This window comes from Panthera tigris, chromosome B1, assembly GCF_018350195.1.
Source record: "Panthera tigris isolate Pti1 chromosome B1, P.tigris_Pti1_mat1.1, whole genome shotgun sequence".
Lineage (NCBI taxonomy): Eukaryota > Metazoa > Chordata > Mammalia > Carnivora > Felidae > Panthera > Panthera tigris.
In genome coordinates, this window is record NC_056663.1 from 95,459,095 (window position 1) to 95,483,816 (window position 24,722).

The 24,722-nt window shown below is 43.0% G+C and overlaps 1 protein-coding gene across 12 annotated transcripts in view; it reads right to left on the reverse strand.

Annotated features, from left to right (window-relative positions):
• Positions 1–539: 539 nt before the first annotated feature.
• Positions 540–24,722, reverse strand: part of JADE1 (jade family PHD finger 1) — a 319,869-nt gene continuing 295,686 nt past the window's right edge. For all 12 annotated transcript variants that reach the window (XM_042983907.1, XM_042983908.1, XM_042983917.1 and 9 more), the window contains 6 exons: positions 23,211–23,422; positions 19,318–19,485; positions 17,873–17,989; positions 13,801–14,322; positions 8,255–8,372; positions 540–4,394 (listed from right to left, as the gene is read on the reverse strand). In XM_042983907.1, the coding sequence (XP_042839841.1) occupies positions 3,484–4,394; positions 8,255–8,372; positions 13,801–14,322; positions 17,873–17,989; positions 19,318–19,485; positions 23,211–23,422 (2,048 nt within the window). In that variant the 3' untranslated portion in view covers positions 540–3,483. The remainder of the gene's footprint in view (positions 4,395–8,254; positions 8,373–13,800; positions 14,323–17,872; positions 17,990–19,317; positions 19,486–23,210; positions 23,423–24,722) is intronic.

Genomic DNA, 24,722 nt, shown 5'->3' on the forward strand with positions numbered 1-24,722 from the left:
GTAACATGTTGGAGAAATCAAAGCCTTGTTCTTACTATAGTCTACCATTTAGTAAATGCCTACTGCATGCTTTATGAGATGCTTTTTATGCACTTGCCTTAAATATCACAATAACCCCAGGAGAGGTAGTGGGATGTTATCCTTTTTTACAGAAGGGAAGATTGAGGCTTATGCAGGGTAGGTGACTTGGCAGAGGTCACGTGTCTAGCTCCAGTTCAGCCTGTAAGCCCAGGTCTCTCTGATCCTATAGTCTAAGTTGCTTCACCAACAGTTTATTTTCAGATCAAAAACTGTATTCTGAAAAGAACTCCAGGTGAGAAAGGCCAAAAATCAAACTATTATCATTTTTCATTGTCTCACCATCAGAGTTGAGCCAAACAGCAGCCCTGTGGACCTGTGCTCTTCCATAATCTTGTTGCCCGCTATGGTTCTTACTCCTAAACTGTGAGACAGGAAACGTACACCACCCATTCAGGACTGCTGTTTCATACACACCTTTAAATATTTAGCAAAATCAGATTTCAAAAGACACTTAAGAATGTATTGCAAAATGTACAGCATTTATTCACATACAGACAAAAAGGCACAAATTCTACTAAATAGTTCAACAAAAAAATACAGCTGTCCTCAACTAGTTTTATAAATACTTTCAAAAAGGGGGTAGAAATAAATACAGGATTGGGCCATGTAATATAAAATAGTCATCTCTACATATACTTTGTTTAATTTCTGATTTTTAACTCTTCATGCACCTTTTTTTTTCCAATTTTAGCTGAATGGACACCAAGCTAGGCACATAGTGAAAAATCCTCTGTACAAGGTTACAAATGTAATGACAAGTTCGTCCATTTCAAAATAATTAAGATTTGTACACAACACATAGAACCCTTCATTTCGATTTTGTGTTTATAACCTAACAAATGACATTCCAGGCAACTTTACAAAAGTTTAACTAGCCTACATTTTGACATAATACATTGATCATAATCAAAGATATTTCTTGGTCAGGATGCACAAGGAAAGATAAAGCTGAAAAGAAAAGAGCAAATGGTTCCACACTAATAGAGTGCAAGTGGGTGGGTGGGTGTGTGGGCTGCTGCTATGGCCGCCTCATACAGAGTTCCCAGCAGGACATGAACTAACTTACAAAGCTATCATTACACTGTCAGAGAAACCGTGCTCTATACCATTTGCATTTCAAAGCAGGAATAAAAAGTGTGGGCTTTTTATTTTTTGTGTTTTGTTTTTGTGTGGGTTTTTCTTTATTTTTTTGTTTTGTTTTGGTTTTTTTTTTGGTTCAGCATAACTTGGAACTTTGAAAGCTTTTCAACCTAAATGTGGGGAAAAAACAGGTAAGGCATTATTTTTGCACAAAACTAGCATTCCTAAATAGTGCAAATGAATCTGGTACCTCTTAAAATGGTGAGAGGTCATATACTTACTAAAATTTAGATTTTCTTTCTATGGCTTGACAAATTACCCCTCTATATATTCTACTCTCACCCAGAGCTGTTGCTGTGGTCAAAAGGTTAACTGAAAAGTGTCCACCTTCTTCCATATCCAGCAAAAAGGTTTCTGCTCATATGCAAAAAAATCTGATTTTTAAATTACTAGTGAATGTACAGCTTGGATCCATTAGGAAACTCCTAATATCTGTAGCAACAGCTTATCTGGAGAGCAGTCTTTCAAAATGAGCCCTGTGGCTCAAAAATAGTCAATCTAAAAACCTGGGTCATTCTTTCCCCTCCCCTGAATTAGCTACTAAAATGTATCTGAAAAGTTAAGACTTGGTTTGAAAATGTCATACATACAATGGGGATGCATCAGATCTACTATTTGATCATCCGATAAAACTTGCATAGCAAGATGGAATTCAATAAGCCTTTTTTGCTGTTGACAATCACCTGGAAGACTTGAAAGGTAACTACAGAACTCAAAGCATCACTCATTAAGTATCAGAATGTCCCTGCCACATGGAAACAGATGTATAAATGAATCAGGAATCTGAATACTGATATTAACAAACTAAGGATAATTTAGGGGAAGTTGGGCTTGTTCCAAGTGCCCATAATTCTAAATCTCATTGCTATTTAAACTTTCTTTCTCTTAAGTTTGATTCACAACTACATTGAATTCCAAAGAAAATTAACAGGACCTTAACACTATCCACTGTCTTAATACATATGCACTGCAGTGAGTGCAAAAACAGAACATTGTACTCAAATTTAATGCTAAATTCATTATTGCTGATAACTTACTAGTTATTGCCATTTGCAATTAGAAAGTCCAAGTTACGAATTGGAGCTTAGAACTCTGACTCCAGGAAACCTATTACACTTCAATCTCTTTCCCGTATAACCTTGGTCAATGGTAAGAGGTTATCGCAACTTATTGCCTTTCTATTGTTTTTAAAATATAACTTATTTTGTTTTTTTTTTTTTTTCCTTTTTTTTTCTTTTTTTTTTTTTTTTTTTTTTTTTTTCTTTTCCTTTTCCTTAAGGAATCCGTTCAGGTTGGAAGCCCAGATTCCCCAACATACACACTAGTGGTTGGCTCTGGGCAGTTATGTCACCAGAGTCTGGAAGTTCATCACTTAAACTTGAATAGCCATTAGTATTGTTGGAAGCCAGACGGCCAGGTATCGCCAAAGGCCAGGGAAATCCCAAGCTGGCCCAGAAGGCAGTGGTTAGGGAAGAGGAAGGTCAAAGGTACTGAAAACATGGAACCAGCTGCCCTTTCTCACAGATAGAACTTTCTAACGGCTTCACTCTCCACCAGTCCCATTTCCACAATGCATTCAAGTGCTTCAGGCAATAGGACCTAGCTACATTTACCCCAGCTCTCCAAGCTGCAGCAGCTCTACCCTGTCCCTTCAGATTTGCAAGTAACAACCTTTGTTAAAATTCTCTCTTTCCCATCCGCAATTATAATTTACACTTGAATTCCCTAGAGTTACTGAAGCTTCAGAGCTGCTGCCTAGAACTAGAATGCAACAAAAACAGCCTTGTGGGCCAAAGTATAAACAGGATTTCAAGTTCTACCACAGTCCTAGAAAGTAAGTTTTATGGGCTAATAAATGGTACGTGAGGGTTTCTCAAGAACTGCATCTGATTCCGCATATTCAGGTAACCAAGAGTTTGTGCTTTGGGAAGGATACAGAGGGCAGTAAGAACTCAGGAGGCTTCTGTGAGCCTTGCCCTCTTTAAAGACTTATTTCATTCATTCTTATTTTAGTGTTTAATTCAACCTCTAGTCTTAGTGGTGTCTTACAATCTACTCTTGTGTTTCCTCAACAAGTTGCAGATAACACACTTCTCACAACAATGATTTATAAATGACTCTGAAAAAAAAAATTCAATCTGACTTGCAAGTAAATGTGTTTGCGTAGCTCAGGAGTGATGGGTTTCTGCGTGTCCCCTGCGTCAGAGCTCCCGTCTAGCAACTCCGTGACAAGCCCGCGGTGCTCCCACACCATCTGTTTCATCAAGAGGCCAAGATGCTTCTCCTGATAATGTCTGTCCTCCTGTTGATGGTGCTGCTGGCGTGTATACATTTCTTCTCTGATGCCTCACTCTCTGAGTCACTCATCTCTACATCAGGGACATACCCGTCATTCTCATTGTCAGATTTTAATTTGTTTTTGGCCCTTTCCTTAGCTGGAACTCTGCCTAGGCCCAGATAGGGGTAGTCTGAGTGCTGGTGGCAGGCCCCCTCATGGGCCTCTCCCTGCTGCTGCCGTTCCCCCTTCTTTGGAATCCGGAATCCTCCCCAGTTCTTCACCGGGCTGGCAGGCGTTGTAGGCACTTTGACTGCAGTCTGGTTATAGTTTACTCTGATTAGGGAGCCGTTGCACTTGGGCACTATCTCCTTCCTTGTGCCGGGTGCTGACTGCCCCCCTCCAGGGGAGGTGGTAGCTCGTGTGCTGTCCAGATGCCTCTGGGACATGTCTGTGGACCTGAGAGGCTTGTGACTCTGTTTACAAGGTCTGTCCTTTAAGTCTCCCTTACTGAGATCACAATGGAAACGATGGTCTCTTCTGTCCCCGTGGTCGGGCACCACCACACCATTTTTCTGTTGTGCTGACAGGAGACGCGCTTCTGCAAAGGTCTTTTCAAAACTCAAAAAGCTCTCTGGGACCACCATCCCCTCCCTTCTACCACACAGGTCTGGCTGCTTCAGCAGGGCTTTGCCTCCACTCCCAGTGCTGTTCTGCAATGGATCTCGCTTATGGGGCTTTTTCAGCGAATGAACCAAGGAAGTACCCATTTGCTTCCTGAAGAACGCAGAATGCCACTTCAAGTCCTCTATCTTGGGAGCATCAGGGCCCACAGAAGGACTGTTGAACAAAAGCATGTTTTCCAGTGAGGACGAGGAGCAGGAAGATGAAGGCACACCTATGAACATATAACCACAGAGAAAGAAAAATTACAGAGGCAGATCCAGAACAATTAAATTCTAGACCCGTGGCATGGCCCTGTTAATGCAAACTTCCCACCCAACACTACAATATACAACCACCCCATTTATAAAATTTTGGTTTTTCATATAAAGATATTACCTGCCTTGAGAATCTGCATACTCCATTCAATATGCTCTTATTTTATAAAATAGCTGAAGCTCACAAACTTTTTAATGAAACATCTAAGAAAAATATTTTCTGGGCACCTGGGGGCTCAGTTGGTTGAGCATCGACTTTGGCTCAGGTCATGATCTCACGGTTCATGAGTTGAAGCCCCGCATTGGGCTCTGTGCTGACAGCTCGGAGCCTGCTTCAGATTCTGTGTCTCCCTCTTTCTCTGCCCTCCCCCACTCGTTCGTGTTCTCTCTCTCTCGAAAATAAAACATTAAAAAAATTTTTTTCCTTCAAAGTAACTGATCTTTCATAGAGGAATCCATGCCAAATCCATCTGGTGGTCAAGCACTGCCCCTACCCCTGCACCTGGCTAGTCACCTGCCTTGCCTCCCTACAAGACAGCACCACAAGGGGAGGCAGCAGGTCTCCACAGTTTCCTTCTCCAAAGTAAATATACCCTCACAGGGCCATAGTGAGGATACATACATGTAAGTACATGAAATGAGAATGGAATGTTTAAAATCATTCTTGACACACAGTAAATGTCTTTTAAAAAGGTTTACTATTATATGCAAAGCCCATTTGTGGAATTAAACTGAATTGTCATCCAATGTGAGGATAGGTTAAAATGGTGTTTTTCATTTCTGATGTAAATCGCAGTAACTAAATTTCACAGTGCAACCCAGTAAAGTTTACATTTCATGAAATCATATTAGCCTTCACCATGTGATGTGGCACTCTGACATTTTCTATTCTATGTCACTTGCTTTTAATGCTGGTGGTGACCCACTGAATTCATCTCACAACCAACTTACGACTTAGAACCCTTAGTGTGAAAAACACTGAGTGAATTTGTTAACACACTGGAGTTCATGGACCACATTTCTGCAGGAGCCTCCAGGACATCTATAAAGAGCCGATTTCATGTTTTGTCTCCCATAAAGGATAAACCACCAGGAAAACAAGGCTCTGCCAGACAGGAGCCTACATGCGGCCTCACTGCTCAGCAGACAAGGACCCTGCATGTAAACAACAGAGATGGCAACTCTAAACATGAACCTGCTATGGACAGTCACAGGGGAAGGGGTTTTACAATCTGCTGGGCTAGAGATGTGTGCTTTCTCAAGAATTAACTGTTAGGGCCACCCTTCACACCACATTTCTTTTCCTCAGTCTCCTACTGTGGGAAAACCAAGGTAAGAGGGACTGACATTTTCTAAATTCTGATTTCCATCTACTGGGGATCCAGGTCTCTGAAAAGTCTCTGACTCATGACCTCCCATGAGCACGGTCTCCACTGAGGACACTCTCATCCAACAGAACGGCCCTGCTCATTCTCAGATTCACACACCAGAGTCTAAACCGCAGACCGTGACTGACACTTAGAAGTCATGGCTGTCCTCCACCTGAAACCATCTATCTTATAAGACATGAGATCCACTTGGGGCATGAGTAAGAACACAACTGAAAATCTAAAAACTGGAAAAGAAAAAAAACAGGCATCCTGAAGGTTTCCCCTTCATTCCCTGTGGCATCCTGCAGTTAGATTAATGTTGCTTTCAACCCATCAGACTCAGTATGGTTCATATCTCAGAGGGATGGGAGGGTTTGTTTACCTTCTCTGGAACAACAGTAGGTTCTCATTACAGCCCTGTTACACAAAATACTTCCTAACCTGGGTAAGAATCTCAATCACCTACCCAAGTAAAAACCTCAGCCATGAAATGCAAAAAGCTGCCTGCAGTATCCATGAAAAATGACCCTTAAGTGAAATCAGATGAAAATGCGCTTTACAGCTTATTTTTATAGGCAATCACTCATTACATAATACCTCAACAAGAGTCACAGAAAGCCCTCCAATGGCAAAACTCCACAGGTACAACCCGCACTAACGGCCCTGTGCAATGGCAGCTCTGACAGCTTGGCCTCTGCTGGCTGGACACTGGCCGATCGGCACCAGACAGCCTTCCATGTGGGCTGTTTGTGTGAGGACGCAAAGGCAAGGGATAAAACAGGTCCCATTTATTTGCATTCAAGTAGGAATAACGAACAAAAGAAGTTCACTTGAAAGAATCTGAATCACTTATGAACCCTACTTAGAAAAACTTACTTCAACTCATTTTAAATCACAACTATAAACTCTAGTTAATGATACATCTGAAAACTATTTATTCTCAGGAAGAAAACAGGTTAACATTAGTAAGTTAATGCCATTAGTATTAACTATGTAACACCTCAAGAATATCATTCAAAACTCCCTAAGCTTTTTTTCTCTTTGTTCAGCTGACCCAATTTACCTCTAGTTCCATACATCTGGTTACTTTTAGGTAAACCAGAATTCGGATTTCCATATAATAGGATAGAACAATGTCTTTGTTGTTTCTACATGTCAGTCATCTACAGAGACTAAAAGCCACAGAAACAGGAAAAGCCAGCGTCTGTGCCTGCATGAAGTGCTCCCACATGAAGGGAGCACTGTGAACACTGATGCTCTGGCCCAAGGGCAGAGCAGGGCCACAGAGCTCACCGAAGACCCGCCAGACCCACCCCACACACCTCCTTCTCTGAAACCCTTACGAGGCCAGCTGTGCAGGGCTCACGTTCACAGAGTGTTAGCGCTCAAAGACGCATTAGAGGTCATGGTTCTGAACCAAGCCCCTTTTACAGATCAAGAGTCCCAGGCAGGTTCAGCGACTTGGCCAACTTTGCACTCCACCTCCAAGTCACTGAAGTGCTCTCCAGAATTGAGCAAGTTCCCCTTTCACTTGACCTAGCCCAGAAAAATTAAGTAAACACTTGATGCTGAATCTCAAAAATATTCAAAATTCCACCTACACCAAAAAGTACACTGTGAACGTTATCTAAACATGGATATGTATCTTAAGAACACTATCTTAAGATACCTTATTTATGATATGTTACAGGTAGATCCGAAGGCTAGATAATCCATAAATCTTTACAGGTGTCCCCATGACACTTTATACATTTATCAAGTGCTTTGCAATATAACGTAGAAGTTGCTGTTTTGCTTGCATGTCACAATAGCTCCCAGAAGGAAGCTCGAGATACCTTCCTCATATTACACAGGAGGAAATGGGGGAGCCTCTGAAAACTTAGGCTTACTTGTATTTGGCCTATAAGGAGAGAATTTAGGATTCGACCTCTAATTGAGGTCAAATTCATAGCCCTTTTCCCTATTACCATGATGCTTCAAATGCCAAAAGATTTTCTTTGAATATGATCCGAAGGCTAGATAATCCATAAATCTTTACAGGTGTCCCCATGACACTTTATACATTTATCAAGTGCTTTGCAATATAACGTAGAAGTTGCTGTTTTGCTTGCATGTCACAATAGCTCCCAGAAGGAAGCTCGAGATACCTTCCTCATATTACACAGGAGGAAATGGGGGAGCCTCTGAAAACTTAGGCTTACTTGTATTTGGCCTATAAGGAGAGAATTTAGGATTCGACCTCTAATTGAGGTCAAATTCATAGCCCTTTTCCCTATTACCATGATGCTTCAAATGCCAAAAGATTTTCTTTGAATATCAAAGTCTGTGCTATTCAGATTCTCCTATAGCATAAAGAAAAGAAAATTAAACATTTTTTTACCTTAACAGAACGTTAAGGTTTACAAACCCCTGCACTATTGTTTGACCTACAAGAGCTTAATGCATACCTGAAACTCTTTCTTGCTCCAAGAGCTTAGTGTAAAGATTGAATATCTGTTCCTGGACTTTGCACACAGATCGCTTAATCTTTTCCCTGCGGGTCACCATGTAAGTGAGGTTCCGAACCTAGAACGTAGAGAATAAAGATTCTAAGTAAGTAATACATTATAACGGTACTTTGGTGTTGGTTTTTTTTTTTTCCTAAACATGAGAAATTTGTCCCGCTAGGGTCTTGTGTGACATCTGAAATCAAGATGTACTTCAAACACTTTATCCAATCTCTAATCTCCTTTGGGGCTGCTAACTAGGATTCCACATATACCCCTCAATGTAGGGGGCAGCACAAAAAAGCCTAGGAACTCAAAAGCCCTGCCCGCCCCCACCACCCCCAGCCTGAGGCTCATCCTCAGGGGAAGACTGCCGGGGTCCCGGTCCAGACTTGCTACCTCTTGCCAAGGAGCTCTGCTTACCACCCCTCAGTATCCTCTTTCCACCAATTCTATTATCTAAGGCTTTAGACCAGTTCAGAAGCCACTTTGTCAAGCATTTTCTGAAGATGGAATTAGGTAAGCACAGAGTCAAGGGCCATCACAGGAGGAAACTCCCTCCCCCCTCAAAAAAAAAACCCTGCACAGAGCCCACTAGAAGACCAAACGGTCACCAGGAAGCCAAGTAAACTTGTCAACTGGATAGTTGAAAGGTGAGTTCACAGGTAGCTAATGTGTTCCTAGAGTGTGAAGCTAGGTAATGTCCTCACTTTGCCATTGACATGCCATCAACATCTCAAGGCCAGCTCGTGTCACCACTTGAAGAACTGACACTGCCCTTGTCCAGAATCACCTGTAAGTAACTGAAAGGACCCAAGTGCTAAGAGCTCCACTTTGTATCCCATGGCAGGCACTGGGATCACGTGCATATGCTAACAAATATGAACTAGCCGACACCCAAATCTGTTCCCCATTTTTAAAGCCACCTGTGATCAGGTGATACGAAAACAAAATAGTAAACCCCCTTAAATCCTTCAGTCCTCAAACCTACTGGGAAACCTGACTGGATTATTGCACCTGAAAACACAAATGTCAAATTTAACACAGCAGGGATACAATTAAACTTTTTCAGGAAGATGAAGACAAGATGCCCTAAATAGCTCAGTGGCAGGAATGAAGGGACGCTGCATCCCCATCACGTCTTCTGTCCAAGGCAGGACTACACTCCCCTAAAAACTCACGTCTTCCAGAGGCTTGGGCAATCCCTTCCCTGACAACCTTCCTTGAAATGGGCAAGTTTGAGTCACCAACCTTTTCTTCTGTTAGAATGGCAACAAGCCACACACACGACTGCACTCTGGCTTCTGTGCACAGACCTCCCCTAGGGTTTCCAGTCCTTTTAGACCCTAACAATTCCAGCTGTTCTGTCCTGAGTTGTACTCAATCAAGGCAGTCTTGTTTGCAAGAGGACAGAAGGCATAAAGAGGAACAGGTTGGCTGGCTTTCACACTGCATCATGGTGCAACTTACTGGCCTAACACCAGGTCACCAAGTAAGGCTTCTGCTGACCCTAACCAATTCACGGACTATTTAGGATGTTCCTAATATCTCTCTTCTTGATGTGTAGACAGACGTGTGTGTATGTGTGTGTTCTTAGAATTAAAGAACTGAAAAGAAAATCACTCTCCCTGTCTCAGAGTAAATATTATTTTGGTGTAATTTACCTTAGCTAAAGCCCGTTCTGACAGCCTCAGAACCCCAGGCCAGGAAGTAGGTGTCTTATAAAAATCATGACCAGTTTGGGGATACAAGTGGCTAATAGGCTATTGTCTTTGATAAATACTGTTTCACCCAAGGTGGATATTAAGAGTGGAAGCTCAAAAAGAAGAAGGGGCAAGACTTAGATCTGTAGCACAGATTCAGAACTTTTGGAGAACAGTTTTTACATCAAGACAAAGCATCCAACTTCTGGAAATAGGAAATGGAAACAAATTCTGACATCCTAGGAGCAGATAAGAATCCTCTTCTTTTCAAGTCAGAGGTACAGCCAAGATAACTTCCATTTCCCTTACTCAAAATTATGCATGAAAAGAGTATCCAAACTTCACATATTATTTAAATTCAATTTTGGTAGCTTCAACCACTACCCCCAGGAAAGGCTTCCACCCTGGCTAAGTGGGCAAATTCTACTTCTTTCCCCCATGATCTCTGATGAGAAACCTCTTCCTATAACCCCAAAAAACTAAGGCCAGGGTGGATTTCCAATGGAACAAATCAGCCCATGAATAACCCAGGCCTAGCTGACCACATTTAGAACAGTGAGCGCCCTGAACTTTTTTCCCTCCCTTATGCACAGAACACTCCTCACACAGCTTCCATCAGCAGTCCCTGTAGTAGAGCTGGACCGAGGCTCTATCCTCAAAACATACCCTGCACGTGGCCCTTCCTGTGCACTACTCAACTAAGTGTCTTCCCCTGCTGACCAAAAAAAAGCCAGTTCATGGGTGCACTCTCCCTCACACCATGTTAAACCAGAGTCCGGCTTTCCCCAAAAGCGGTGGTTCTCAAACAGAAACATGTGAGGACCCTAAAACACAGAATGCTGGCCCCTACCCCATTTCTGGAGTCAGAGGTGGGATCCAAAACTTGGCACTTCTGTGAGGTGTCCAGGGAAGGTTGCTGCTGGCTGGGGCCCACACTCGGAGAACCACTACCCTCGGGAATCCAAGAATGGTTTCAAGGGGTTTTCTTCAATGCCAAAACACTCCTTGCAACACTAAAGCTTAACATGCCTTTCATCCAGGGATAACTAGAACCTCTACCCGATTTTCAAAGGTGATCATTCCACTGTGTTGAGTAGGATAGCCTCCCAGGGGCTGGCCCTTTCCGATGACCCAGCCACAAGTGCACAGGCAGTACGTCTTTATCTGAGCACGTACTCATTTACAGATGTTTACTGCATCTTTTAAAAGATGTCTAGGGGAAAGGAACCCCACCAGAGTGAGTGGCAGCCTCAGGAACTTGACATAGCCACAGACTACACATCAGCAATGGTGTCTTCTTAAACATGTTGGTTCTCAAACCCTCCTAAAATCCACTCCTGCCACCTTTCTGATCCAGAATTGTACCCAGGTGTGCAATGCCCCAAGGTGTGTATTTGCAAAAAAAGAGCTATTACCATTATCAGTTATCAGTGGTTTACATTTCTAATGAAGTCTACTTATTTGTCAGTTTGGTATTGACCACAGCCTTGATCACAAACTCGTGTATTCTTGGATTCTGCATACCTGCTGTGAACTGTGTGAATTAGAAATCCAACTTAATTGAAACACAACGTAATTTGTTATTTGTTCTGGTTACCCCTGCCCTGATAAGCCTTTGGCCTGACATATACTTGTTGTCTATAATTACAAAGAACTGTGCAGCTCTCAGGAGCACAGCAAATATTTCAATTTTTAAAACCTGGAAAACATATTTTTCATTATAATAAGCCCATTTAAAACTGACACTAAATTCCCTAAGATCTCTTAAGCTTTTAATAAAGTAAATGTAAGTAATGCCACACACACACAAAAAAATCCTGATTTATTCCCTGTTTCTCATACATCATTGGTATCATTCTACTTAAAACCAACAGTGATGACTTCAAAAAAAAAATGTTTAGAATTTAATTATAAGTGCATGTTAATCTGAGTAACTTAAGTACAGAAAAGAGTTAGTACACCACAAGCATTTTCTACACTTTTATTTTGTGGTGATTGTGAGACAAACACAGTCCAAACATTTAGACTTCTCGTCCTCCCTCCTGAGGACTATCTGACTCCATAGCTCATGCACCCCAAGTACAGCAGTTGTCAGGCTGGAATAATATAATGGCTTCCCACCAGGATTCCAGTTTATCCTCCTGAATCCCTTTCTCAGCTCTTAACAAAAACGCCACAAACACAATGTGGTCGAGGCGAGGTCTTCTTTACACTCACCACCAGGGGGGGCACGGCAGCACAAAAGCCTCACAAACCCTCCGGCGCTTCACGCCTGCCTCTCCTGCTTCACGCCTGCCTCTCCTGCTTCACGCCTGCCTCTCCTGCTCGGCCTCTGCCTGAATCTGGAATCCTGACTTGGTCCTGGAAGGGGTGTTACACAGCTAGTCCTTGGGCACTCAAGTCTCGTACTAGAAGGATCTCTAATGAACACTTAATACTTTCGCTCCTCTGCCGTCTAGAACAGGGCCATGCAGGTCTCTGTGAGATCTGCATCTTTGGCTTAATACTGCTCCTTTTTTTCCCCTATTCCTTGCCTACACTCTCATATTTCAAATCATCTACGTGTCAGATCCTCTCCCAGGCAGATGAATCACACCCTGCTAATAAGTGAGGTGCTTGGGGGAGATGCGTTAACCATTTCAGGCCACTTGGGTGCCTTTCAGTGCAGGATGCTTCAGGCCAGAGAGCCTCAGTCCCATCTCCTCTGCACTAATGAATTCAACAGTAGCTGGCAGTCAGGGGAGATGACGCAGAAGATGCTCTAAGATGTATCCCCAATTAGCAAGTCTCAGAGACTACCTACAGGGAGCAGGAGGCCCTGGAGGGAAGAGAGCCCATTCCTAATTATTCCAGTAGCAGGAAGGGAGGTCCAGACTGGGACTCCAAAGGTAATGGAGAACTGGGGAGGCACAAAACAGCAAACAGTTGAGGGAAGTGCCATCAGCTGAGGCTCCAGGCAGCCAACAGCCACTACGTTCAGCAATCCAGTGGTGTGATAAACTAGTGTCCTGAGCATTACAAGGGGCTCCTCAGACAGATCAGATACCCCTATGCACCAGGTACCCCACCCCACACCTGCACAGACACACCGCATAGACACACATGGGCATGGACACACAAGCAGACACGCACAACATACAGACACTGCCTCAGTGATGACTTAGCACCTCGTTGCCAGGAGTACCCTCTGGAACAGATATGCACGTGTATATAAGATCATGCACACATATCAGCACCCACAGCCTGCTCTCCTCCGTGACATTACCGGAATGTCCCTGTGAATCAGCCAAGAAATGAAGGTGGGCCAGAGAGGCGGTGCTTCGCTCTCCTTGATGAGCCCGTCACAAGCACCCAGTGTTTCCCCAGGTTGAACAAGGCATCTCTCTACTTCTGTCCGCCCCCACCACGAATTAAATCCACCTGGTTTTCTTTTCTAACTCCATTTGCAAACAATTCTGAGCCAATCCTTTGGTCATTTTCCCTGGGGCTCAGTTCCCGCTAGTACTGGAATGAAAGGCGGAGGGGACACACCCCATGTGATCTTACAGAAGAACAATAAGGATTAATAGGAAAGTGTTTTAAAAATAAATCACAGAGAGGCTCCCCACTCTGTGGCAGTCTTACACATATGTACAATGAGTTTACCGGCCCATAAGTATATTGAACCAACACAACCTCATGCTGCAGTATGTACAAGGGTCTGAGAGTAAATGAACTGGCTACCATTCCTTGCTCTGGGCGAGCAGCCGCCTCTTTGCAATCTTCTTTTCTAAGTCACTACAAGGTGTCAGTGTCAATCATTACCCTCTCCAGGTCCTGCCGCAGATGAGTGAACAGCTGCAGCCTCCTAAACAAGACATCCTGCTCCCGCTTCGCTAGATTGTCCTCTTCGTCTTTCTTTGGAGTGATCAAGGGCTTGTTGAAGTTGACCTTCCTCTTCAACTTCCAGTACTGGTACAGGAAATCCACTACTTCCTCAGGCAGCCGCAGGGCCCTGGCAACATCCAGCAGGTTGACGAAGGTGTAGAACTCATCTTCCAGCTGCTGCAGCTTCTGCTTACGGACACTCACCCGGTGGGCCTCTTCTTGATTCTGCTCAAGGCTGGCAAAAGGCTCCAGCGGATTCCGAGGGGAACACTCAGAGGCCCCATTCTCCTGAGTGGCCCCCTCACCGAGGCTCTCCTCGGGTTTTCTATGTGAGCTGTGCTTTGGGCAGTAGGACTTGAACTTGACTTCATCGTTCTCCGCCAAGATGGTCTTCATCTCCAGGCCCCGGTCGAAAGCACAGGTCACGTGAAAGGCTGTGCGGCAGTTCTTCACAGAGCACTGGTAGGAACACAGAGAAGGAGAGAAGAGACCGTTATGGAGTGACAGGGCTGAAGCCCCTCCAAGCCAAGCACCCCCCATGCGTGCGCACACACGCGCGCGCACACACACACACACACACAGGAAGAGCAGCACCTCGAACACGTGCCGGGGCAGGACATTCTACCTGGATCAACCCTGGTACACCGAGTCATATTTTAAGTAAGGTAAGGCTTGGGATTTAAGGGAACTCTTTAGGTGAAAGGTGTGGTGAACCAACCCTTTGGCTGAAAGGTTTGGTGAACCAACCCAACTCCCAGAAAGGTAACTGCATCCAAAACGCCTCTAAAAGCAGACACAATTATACAAAGGCCACACACAAACAAAGGTGGTCTGGCACTCAGATTATATTTAAAAAGAACATGTGCTCAACATGCAGAGTAAACTTTGAAGCATTAATTGGTGTTCCTAGATTTGAACTCTTTTAAAAGCGTGCTTATATTAAAAGGTTGAAAAAGAATCTCTTCAGGAAGAATGACTGCTAGTCAGAGTTTTTAAAGGAACATGAATCCTCATTCTCACCCCCCAGCCAAGAAGAGCCCAACACAAGCGGAAAAATAAATGCTACAGTTCCTCCAAGCAGCCAAGGGCTGCTCACGTCTGAGGAGAATGAATGAAACAACTCCTGGACTAGTAGGAAAGAAAAGGAGAGAAGAGAATCCAGCACAGGAAGGCAGATGAGAAAAGGTCTCCTCACCCGTGAAGAAGCTCCAGCATATGCAGAAGGCTCCAGGGACCAGCGCAGGCCCTGCACGGAGATCAGTGTGCGCAGGGACTGGTAGTACCGGCTACTCCCAGCGTCACGTGTGCCTGACTGCTGAGCAGCAGAACCATGAAGGACCTGCTTCCTGTGGGTCACAGGGAGGTCGACCTAGAGACCAGGCACCACCCAGCCACGCCTTCCTCCTCACTGAACACCTTCCCTCTCACTGCCTGCTCAGGGCTATAATTTAGTGCCTTGATTCAGATGGCAAGCCAGAAGCCCAGCAGGAGGAAAGTCATTAACTTCTCCCCATCTGATCTTGCTGGGCGAATCCCTGGAAGGAGGTTCCTTGTGGTGACTAAAGCCAGTCCCTCAAAAGCAACACTGTATTGTCTGAGGCCAAGTGATCCCCGGGCACACCAGGGCTGCAGAGAGGAGCAGAACCCAGTGGCCCAAGGCCAGCTTGAAAAGCTTAATTAAACTCATTCAACAGACCCCGAATCCCAGAACCACAAATGGCAGAGGCTTGAGTTGGGGTTTTTTTTCCCCTCATCATTTCGGTATTTAAGAGGTGACTCATTGCCAGCCATGATTTCTTCCATTTTTATAAAGTCTCTTATACCCACAAGTACAGAAAATCCAGCTCCCTTCACCATTCCCATTACAAACACTTATAGCATATGAACTAACATAAATCTGTTAATTTTACCTATAAATAACCTCAATTCCAAGAAATGTGTGAAATCAGCTTTAGTGGCAGAACACACACATACACACCTGGCCACTATCATCAACATACAAAGTGCTCCTCCCTTCTAGCGCGCAGCCAAGCGGGAAGTCAAAGTGGGAACAGATGACTGAGACGCTATCTGGGTCTGGCTTAACCTACCCCTAACCCAGCACTCGGACCTTAAAGAGGAATGAGCTGCAGCGGAATATTTACACAGGACTTTGTAAAGGCGCCAAATGGCCTTCCTCTGGGTTTTCCTATTCAGGTTGACTCAGCAAACAGATGTTACAGAAACATAAACCAGAGCCTCCACAGCTGCAGACATTTCAGAGAGGAATTCTTTAATAAAAATCATTCTATTCTGTGAAGATATGAAAAATCATCAACCTTAGTTGGCCTCTTTTTCAAGCTAATGTTCTGGGAAAAAGAGGTCAGTGGCAACAAAAAAAAAAAGAGTAATTTTATCGTTCCCTCTTCAAAAGGGAAACAAAGGTCTCATTTACCCACCTCTCACAAACATCAGTTCAGGACCTGGATAGGTGTGCTCAGGAAAGGGCATAAATTTTATCCTCGGAAGCACATCAGGTAACATGGAAGGAAACAACTTCCATTTCCCTCGGTCTGCCTCTGCTTGTGTCCTGCAAGTGTTCACGTGGGTATGTCTATACAGAAACACACTCACAGGGTTCTAATGCTTATTTTTCATTCTGAGGCTTTTTAAAAATTTTTTCTTCCATTTTCTCCCAAAAGGCCAGAGGGTCTTTGTCATGTTTTAAACAGATTCTATTCACATGCAAAACCCTGCACTATTTTCAAGGTCTGCAGCCAAATCCCACCAGCTATCTCATGCCCCACCCTCTGAATATTCGTTACATTCTGGATTCTCGAACTCCAGTGGAGGTGATAATGAAGAAAAGTAGAAATACTAGGCTTACAAAATGAAAAAGTTTTAAAACCTCCAGTCAGTAGATAACTTTACTGAAACAAGATTTACCAGCCAAAATACAAAATGATTTTGCCCCATGAGGTCATTTCTTCAAAACCTAAGACTAGCAGTTTGTATCTGTGCTCATCTGTTGTGTTTTCTACATCAAAAGAGAAGCCACTACTCCTAGAATGTGTCACTGAGACCGGTGGCCCTGAGCTGGACTTTCTTCCCAGAGGAAGAGCTGGACTTGACCTTGAGAGCCAAAGCCACATACAGCATTTGAAGACCTTGGCAGAAACAGCATCTTGGTCATCTTAAGTCATGACTCTAAAAGCCAATAATAACATGAGCCCCAGAAGTCAATTTCTCAAGCAGAATTTTAGAAAACATGAAAAAGTAGCACACCATTTACATTCTCTCCATAATCCTACCTAAAGATTTTCTACATTTGTCTGTGTGTGGACATGGAATATGCAAGCAAAATTTTTAACATTATTGCTTCTTCCCCCCAGACACACACACTCCATCCCACACATCCTAGGTGCCAGGAAGAATTAGATGTCCAACCTGTACTCAGATAACACTTCTGCAAACACCTGGTGCAGCACCTCATGGGTGTCCCACTACCCAGTTGGTGCTCCAAAGAATCTTCTCTACCAAACGCTAAAGTTATTAGCACAGCAAGCTGATTTGGAATAGTGCACATCTAAGGTCTCAGGCACCCCATGTGTGCACCAAAATTCACAGAGCTGGTCTGCCACCAGCCGCATTAAGTGCAGGTGGGAAGGTGGCCAACCCTCCAGGGTCAAGAATGGTTCTTCCCTGAAGGTATCTGCCTGTGTAAAGAGCTGCAATGCCAGGTTTGGGGCAGAAAGGTAGAAACCAGAAATGAACTGATTTGCCGTACAGCTCAGGTGGACTTCTGACTTGCTCTGTGATTGTTACAGCTAAGGTTCTGGTTACGCTGGACACAATTCGCCAGCTAAAGGTGTTTATACCCCGCTGGAATCACTCCTCAGCAGACTCAGAAGGGCTGGGAGAACCTTGCCCTGCTTTCTGGATTCTAGTTCCATGACCAAATCCTCTAAGAGTTCACACAGCCCTCCCTCGTCCAGCTCCAGAACACAGCCATCATAACTGAGAGGATTACCTGTATGGAGGCCCCAAACTTCTCATTGCAGAGGCTACACACCAGCGCCCACCGACTGCTGGGGATGTGAGACACCTTCGTGATGGGTTCCATCTTCTCGGGGCTGCCAATGCTCACCTACAGGCCCAAGGAATAGCAAGACAGGGTAGCAAAGGCCATCAGACCAACAAGGACTGAGCATGGACAATAGAAACTTAAAGATCTTGCTTACATGCAGACCTCCTACCTGATAGCGACAAGGGGCAGGCATGCAGGCACTCTCCTATGACAGGAAAACCCCTACTTTAAAGCATCTGGACAGGTCAGGGGCCAGCTCTGGTCCAGTAGCAGTAGAGAGTGGAGAGCCCAGAGCACATGGCCCGTGCCCCATGCCCTCCATGCATGGGGGTAGGGGGAGAGGGAGGAAGGGGAGTTCAGTTGACATACATGTCCCTATTTATAAAAACACTCAGATAACCAATAATATTCACTTCTCACCTGAGTGTCTGACAGCAAAGACAGTTATGTATCAGGACAGAACTATCTAATATACCTCTGGCCCACAATGAAGTGGTAAAGACTGAAAATCTTAATTTAAATAGTTTGTGAACAATGGAGTAAAGTAAATATAAACTAATTTTAGTACCTCTCTCACTGAAGAATACTATTCTCTTCAGTCAGAAAAGATTATTACATTCAAAATGGAAAATTACCAAGATAAATAAGGTATCCTCTCTGCATTCAGCCTGGATCACTGAACTGCATAGCTGTTAATACCAAACCGTGAGATCCAGTTGTACCAAAACCCAAGTCATGAAACTACAATCCAAATCATCCCCAGATAATTTTCCTCAGGAGGAAAAATGCACCCAAAATCACACACCAAAAGAAATGCTGAAATCTGAATCACAAATGATATTCTCATAGTGAGCCATGCAAATTAAATTAGTCAAGGTCTGGGACTTGAAATAAATTAGACCAGACCTGAAATTAAAAAGGTTGAGGCTAAGTAAGAATTTTAATAAAAATCACAGAAATGTGACCTACAGCAGTGGCTCTTTAACCATGCTACATGGCTCCCCAGGCCAAACGAAAGAGGTAGTGCTGATCCCTGGGGAAGGACACAGTGGCACCCAGGCCAAAGTTAGGCCACACTGCAGGTCCACTCCCGGGAGCATGTATCAGCAGTGGGTTGGCCATGACACGGTTCTGAAGTGAAGTCTGAACACCACCAACTGAGAGTCCAACTCACTGCTGCTTCCAGTTAACATTCCCACAATATATACCATGACAAGATGACATTACACTTGAGATTCAGCCTGGGGGGCAGGGGGGAGACAGCAATTAAAAGCTGTCTTTTTACTCATTAGCTACAATACCCCTTATTTATGAACAGTTCCCCACTCCCGTGCCCAGCTAAAAACCAGTACCTCCTGAGCTAAGCTACTAGTAAGAACCACACCTACCTCAGGGATCCACAGAGCACAGCTGACATGGACCCATTTGGTGCCACTGCGGGTAGGCTTCATAGCTCCGCCTTTCTTGGGACACAGCAAACACTTTGGCTGAACCCCTAGGGCACATGTCCGGCATAGCCAACTACCCTCTGGGACCTTGAGGATTCCATAACAGGCCTGTGAAGCCATTCCCCAAGGAAAACAGAGAAAGAAGGTAGATTTACTTTTCCCCATATACCTATTAATTTAAAAACACCTAGGATGATTTTAACAGAGGTACTCCCAGGTCCACCTAGCTGGAGACCCTCTCCCTTCAGCAAAAATGCCAGGCAGCCTGACAGCAGCAGCCAGGAGGTATCTGGGACAACACATACTCATTTACCAGGGGACAGTCCTGAAAACACCTGGAGGACAAAAAAGTTTCTAGAAATTCTGCTTTGCTGTGTGGCTAGAGGCACCTATCTACACACACCAAATTTTTAAATAATGGACAGCAAATTCTTGAAACACTTCACAAGGCTAACTGATAGGAAGCTATTCCTCCTCTGATTTGCTGATGTGGGTGGGATACAAAGTGAGGGGAAAATGCACAAAGCAGTTGAGTCTCTGAAAGCTGTTCAATGAGATAGCCTCTGAAATAAGAATGGAGTGGGGGGGGCCTGGGTGGCCACTGTCAATACAGACTACTGGAAAAACAATTTTTAATAGAACTAAAAGATACTATTAAGGTTTCAAATACTTAAAAAAAAAAAAAAAAGTCTGTATCAGGCATTCTAGAGAAAGTCCCATTTGAAGAGATTTTTATTTTATTTTTACTGCAAAATCAAGTCTAAGCTAAATTAAAAGATTAAGTACGGTATGCCTTAAAGAGAAGTCTGGAAGAACATGTCAAAAGGAAGATGAAGTAGATGTTAAGGAAAAGAGATAATGTGGCAACCAACTCTTGTTGGTTTCGGCTCAGGTCATGATCTCATGGTTCCTGAGATTAAGCCCTGTATGTGGCTCTGCACTGACAGTGCAAAGCCTGCTTGGGATTCCCTGTCTCTCTCTCTCTGCCCTTCCCCACTTCCATGCTCTCTCTCAAATAAATAAACTTAAAAAAAAAAAAAAAAAAAAAAAGAAATAAAAATGAACTAAGGAACATCCACATTCTCACAGCTCAGCAAACTCTACTCACTAGACTCTATCACTCTCCCAAGTGAACACAACAGGCACAGAAAAATGAGACACTGAAGACAGAGATAATTTGGTCTCTTTACCTGATATCTATTTTTTTTTTTTTTTTAGTTTTATTTATTTGAGGGAGAGAAAGGGAGAGCACGAGTGGGGGAGAGGCAAAGAGTGAGAATCCTAAGCAGTCTCCACGCTGCCAACATGGAGCCTGATACAAGGCTCGATCCCACAAACCAAGAGTTCATGACCTGAGCTGAGATCAAGAGTCAGACACTTAACCAAATGAGCCACCCAGGTACCTCTAGCTGATATTTAAAATAAAGCCTGCATTGCACAAAATGACAAAATTGAACAAGATAGCCTGAACTGCTGAAATCAAGGATTTTACAACTAAAGTCATTAAGATGGTTCAAAAGAAAAGGTAAATGCTAAATAAGTGAAGACACAAAACCAGGATGGTACCAGGAGCACATTCAGAACCTTTAAATATACCAGATTGTTCAGAACTTTATCCTCAAATGACCCAGAAGTCAGAAAGCCAAGAGTCACGGTAACATAGCTCCGATCCTCCAGACAGGAAAAACACAGCCACTATGCAATGTGAATATCCAGGACGCAGAAAGGAAACCACAAGCATGAGGAGCAAAGTTAAGTAACACCAAGATTGGAGCTTAGGAGCACTAAGTCGGTGCCATGAGTAAGCCACTGTCAACACAGACTTACTGGAAAAAAAATTTTTAATAGAACTAAAAGATACTATTAAGGTTTCAAATACTAAAAAAAAAAGAAAAAAGAGAAAAAAAGTCTGTATCAGGCATTCTAGAGAAAGTCACATTTGAAATGAGATTTTTTTTTTTTTTCTGGAAAATCAAATCGAAGCTAAATTAAAAGATTATGTACAGTATGCCTTAAAAAGAAGTCTGGAAGAAAACGTCAAAAGGAAGGTAAAGTAGATGTTAAGGAAAAGAGACGTGACGTAAGGAACAGAGGACTGGGCGCAGGTGTGGGGGAGTCTGGAGTCTTGAGTCCCAGTCCCAACTCTATCACTAAACCATACTGGGATCCTGGACAACCCATCTGACATCAGTGAATTCATTTATACAACAGGGCGTTCAACTAGTTTTCAAACAGAACCCTTATTTTCAAACAAAATTCTCAGGAAAAAAAAAAATAAGTAAAATGGTATGAAAAATACTGAAACATCATCCAGGTAAATAACACCAGCAACAAAAAGGCAACATCCGTAGTCACAATCATCTTGACACAATAAAACCACTGCAAGAATTCTGCCATCTCAAGGAAATTTCCCAGATAATATGAAAACCTAGAGCTACAAGGTGACTTGTAACAACACAACTAAAGCAGAGACTGTGGCCTCACGTCTCCCTGTCAGGATGAGCTGACAAGAGGCCACCAGTAGTGACATCTCCAGGCAGAGAGGAAGCCCATGAGGAAGACCTATTATAAAGAAAATGATGAAGAAGAATTTCACAGAACAAATTGGATTCTTCTTTCTGAGAGGTCACCCAAGGACCTATTGTACACGAGTCTCTCTTTTAGATTTGTTTTAAATCTCAACATCAATAGATGACAGACAACCCTTTAAATCCTAAGAGTATATATGAACATGTGTCCCCACAGAAATCTAAATTAGTTCATTATTGCATTAAGTAATAAATAAGACAGAAGAGCGTCAGCTGTCACAAGCTTTTAAAATCACCCAGTGCCTATCCTTACTGAAGCCAAAGGATTTACCTTTCTGTGGATGGTGGCAAGCAATGACCAGATGCCAACTGGCATCAGGAAGGACAGGAAAAAACGTTTAAGAAAAGGGACCTCTTTGTTCTTCTTCAATATCACAGTTTACATACTACCACACGTTACCAAGTGGTATAGGTTGAACTGTGTCCCAAACAGATATGTGGAAGTCCTAAACCCAGTCCCTCAGAATGTGACCTATTTGGAAACAGGGTCCTAACAGATGTCATCTGTTAAGATGAGGTGAGAGGTGAGCCCCTAATCCATCAGGGCTGGTGTTCTTAGAAGATGGCTATGTGTGAAGACAGACACACAAGGAGGACACTATGTGGCAACAAAGGCAGAGACCAGAACTATGCAGCTGTAAACCAAAAAATAGGTGTTAGCAAACCACCAGAAGCCAGGCAGGGGCAAGGAAGGATTCCCCTACAAGTTTGAGGGAACATGGTCCTGTCAACATACCTTAATTCAGACTTCCCACCTTCAGAATTGCAAAATCGTAAATAAATGTCTGTTGTTTTAAGCCACCCAGTCCTGTAGTATTTTGTTATGGCAGCCTAACAAACTAATAATAGCAAACTAACCACCTTTTAGGAATTGCTCTCCACCCCCCACAGTGTTAATATCTAAACTCAGGTGTGAAAGCCAAGGCAGAGGGGGCTCATATATTCTTTTTAAGTAAACCTCACTTCTATGGATAGAAATAAAAACAAGTGAGGGAAGGAGGATTTCCATAAAGGATCCTATTCTTCCAGTTGTTAAAAAAAAAAAAAAAAAAAAGTAACAGGAAATACTTCAAACATTGTAAGAACCAATTAGAAAAAAGAGATATCGTCCATAGGGCACACTTCTTTAACTCACTAAGGACAGCAGGAAAACAGACCCTATGTGGTGTAAGACCTCTGGCCTCCCTGGTGGCAGATGAGCTCACATCCCAGGTGGCTCCTTTCTGGGCCTCGCTGCCCACATACCTGGTGCACACAGATGTTGCATTTGTCACAGAACACCATCTCATTGCCATCCTCACCATCAGGTGACTGGCAGACATCACAGACAACATCTTCATCATATTCAATCCCCAGGCCTTCTTCGGTCTCTATGGCATGATTCATATTGTCATAGCATCGCTGTTCAAATTCCTCCAGGACCCTCTCCATGGTGTATTCATCTAACTCAGGCATTCCTGAAGGAAAAATGCCACAAAAACATTTTAATACATCTATATTAATAAACATTACAGTAAGACAGTATTAATATATTTATATTTATAATACATCGTCTTATAACTAAATTCATCCTGAGTGTCCCATTTTGTACTGAAGAAGGCGTCTCAGACTGTTCAAGGAAGGATCTTCAAATTAAAAGGCAGACACAACCTTCCATGCAACAGTTTGTTACCTATGGACAGGTGCTGAAAATGTAGTGTTGTAAGAAGAAAAGCAAAAGATAAATCCCAAAAGGGTTTAAGGATATTAAATACGTATATTGTTAGATTATCATTTCATTACAACATTATAAACCACAAGTAACATGGAAGGGACTTCAAAACCATGACCATATAAGAGTTCGGGTATTTTCTGAAAAACATTCTTTCTTGCTACTTAAAATGTTGCTCTGAGAACAGATTTCACTGTGAGCACACAAATGTTTTTAACTGGTTTATCCCTCCTCACTCTCTGAATTTACAAAGTTGAGATGCATAGTTAATCAGACACATGAAAGACAGAAACACAAGGAATGTCTGAAGCAAAGGAAACAGCTCGTTGTGAATCAAATAAAATGCATTCTTATGCAAGAATGACCAAAAATAAATTTCAAGTGGTTATCATGGTTATAGGAGTGGTGGAAGAAAATAAGTCTTATCTCACTTGTGGAGATATTCCAAACTTCCTACAATGAAAATACTCATGCAGAAAGAAAAAACAGGTTAGACTAAAAATACTCTAAAAGAACATGTAAGTGGCAAGAAAAAACAGAAATGTTATTAGAGCCAGTAACTTTTATGCACTCTTGATAAATATAAAACCATCAAATTAACACTTTAAGTTTTTAAAAATCTGAAGAACACATTAGAGCTGACACTGTGATAAGCTCTAAGCACATTCAAAAAAGTCACCCAGCACCCAGCTATCACCTCATACCCTAATTACTGATAAGTTACTTGCCTGCATGGCCAGGGCACTCATATCTCAATTCCTCCTACCAGTTTTGAAACTACCAGTGGCTTTGAAAATACAATCCTATGCTCCATAATTATTTCTTACCATTACAAAGAACAATAAAAATAAAACAAACATCTTTAAGCATATGTTCAATTTATGTTACAACCACATACATAATCTGCCTTGCCAGAAGTATTCCACACTACCATTCAATCTGATGAGTTAGGCCAGGCTCATTACTTAAACCACCTCCAAAGCCGCCAGGGTCTCTGGCTATACCCCTCTGCCTTAAGACAGGACACCTAGCCAGTCAAGTGCATT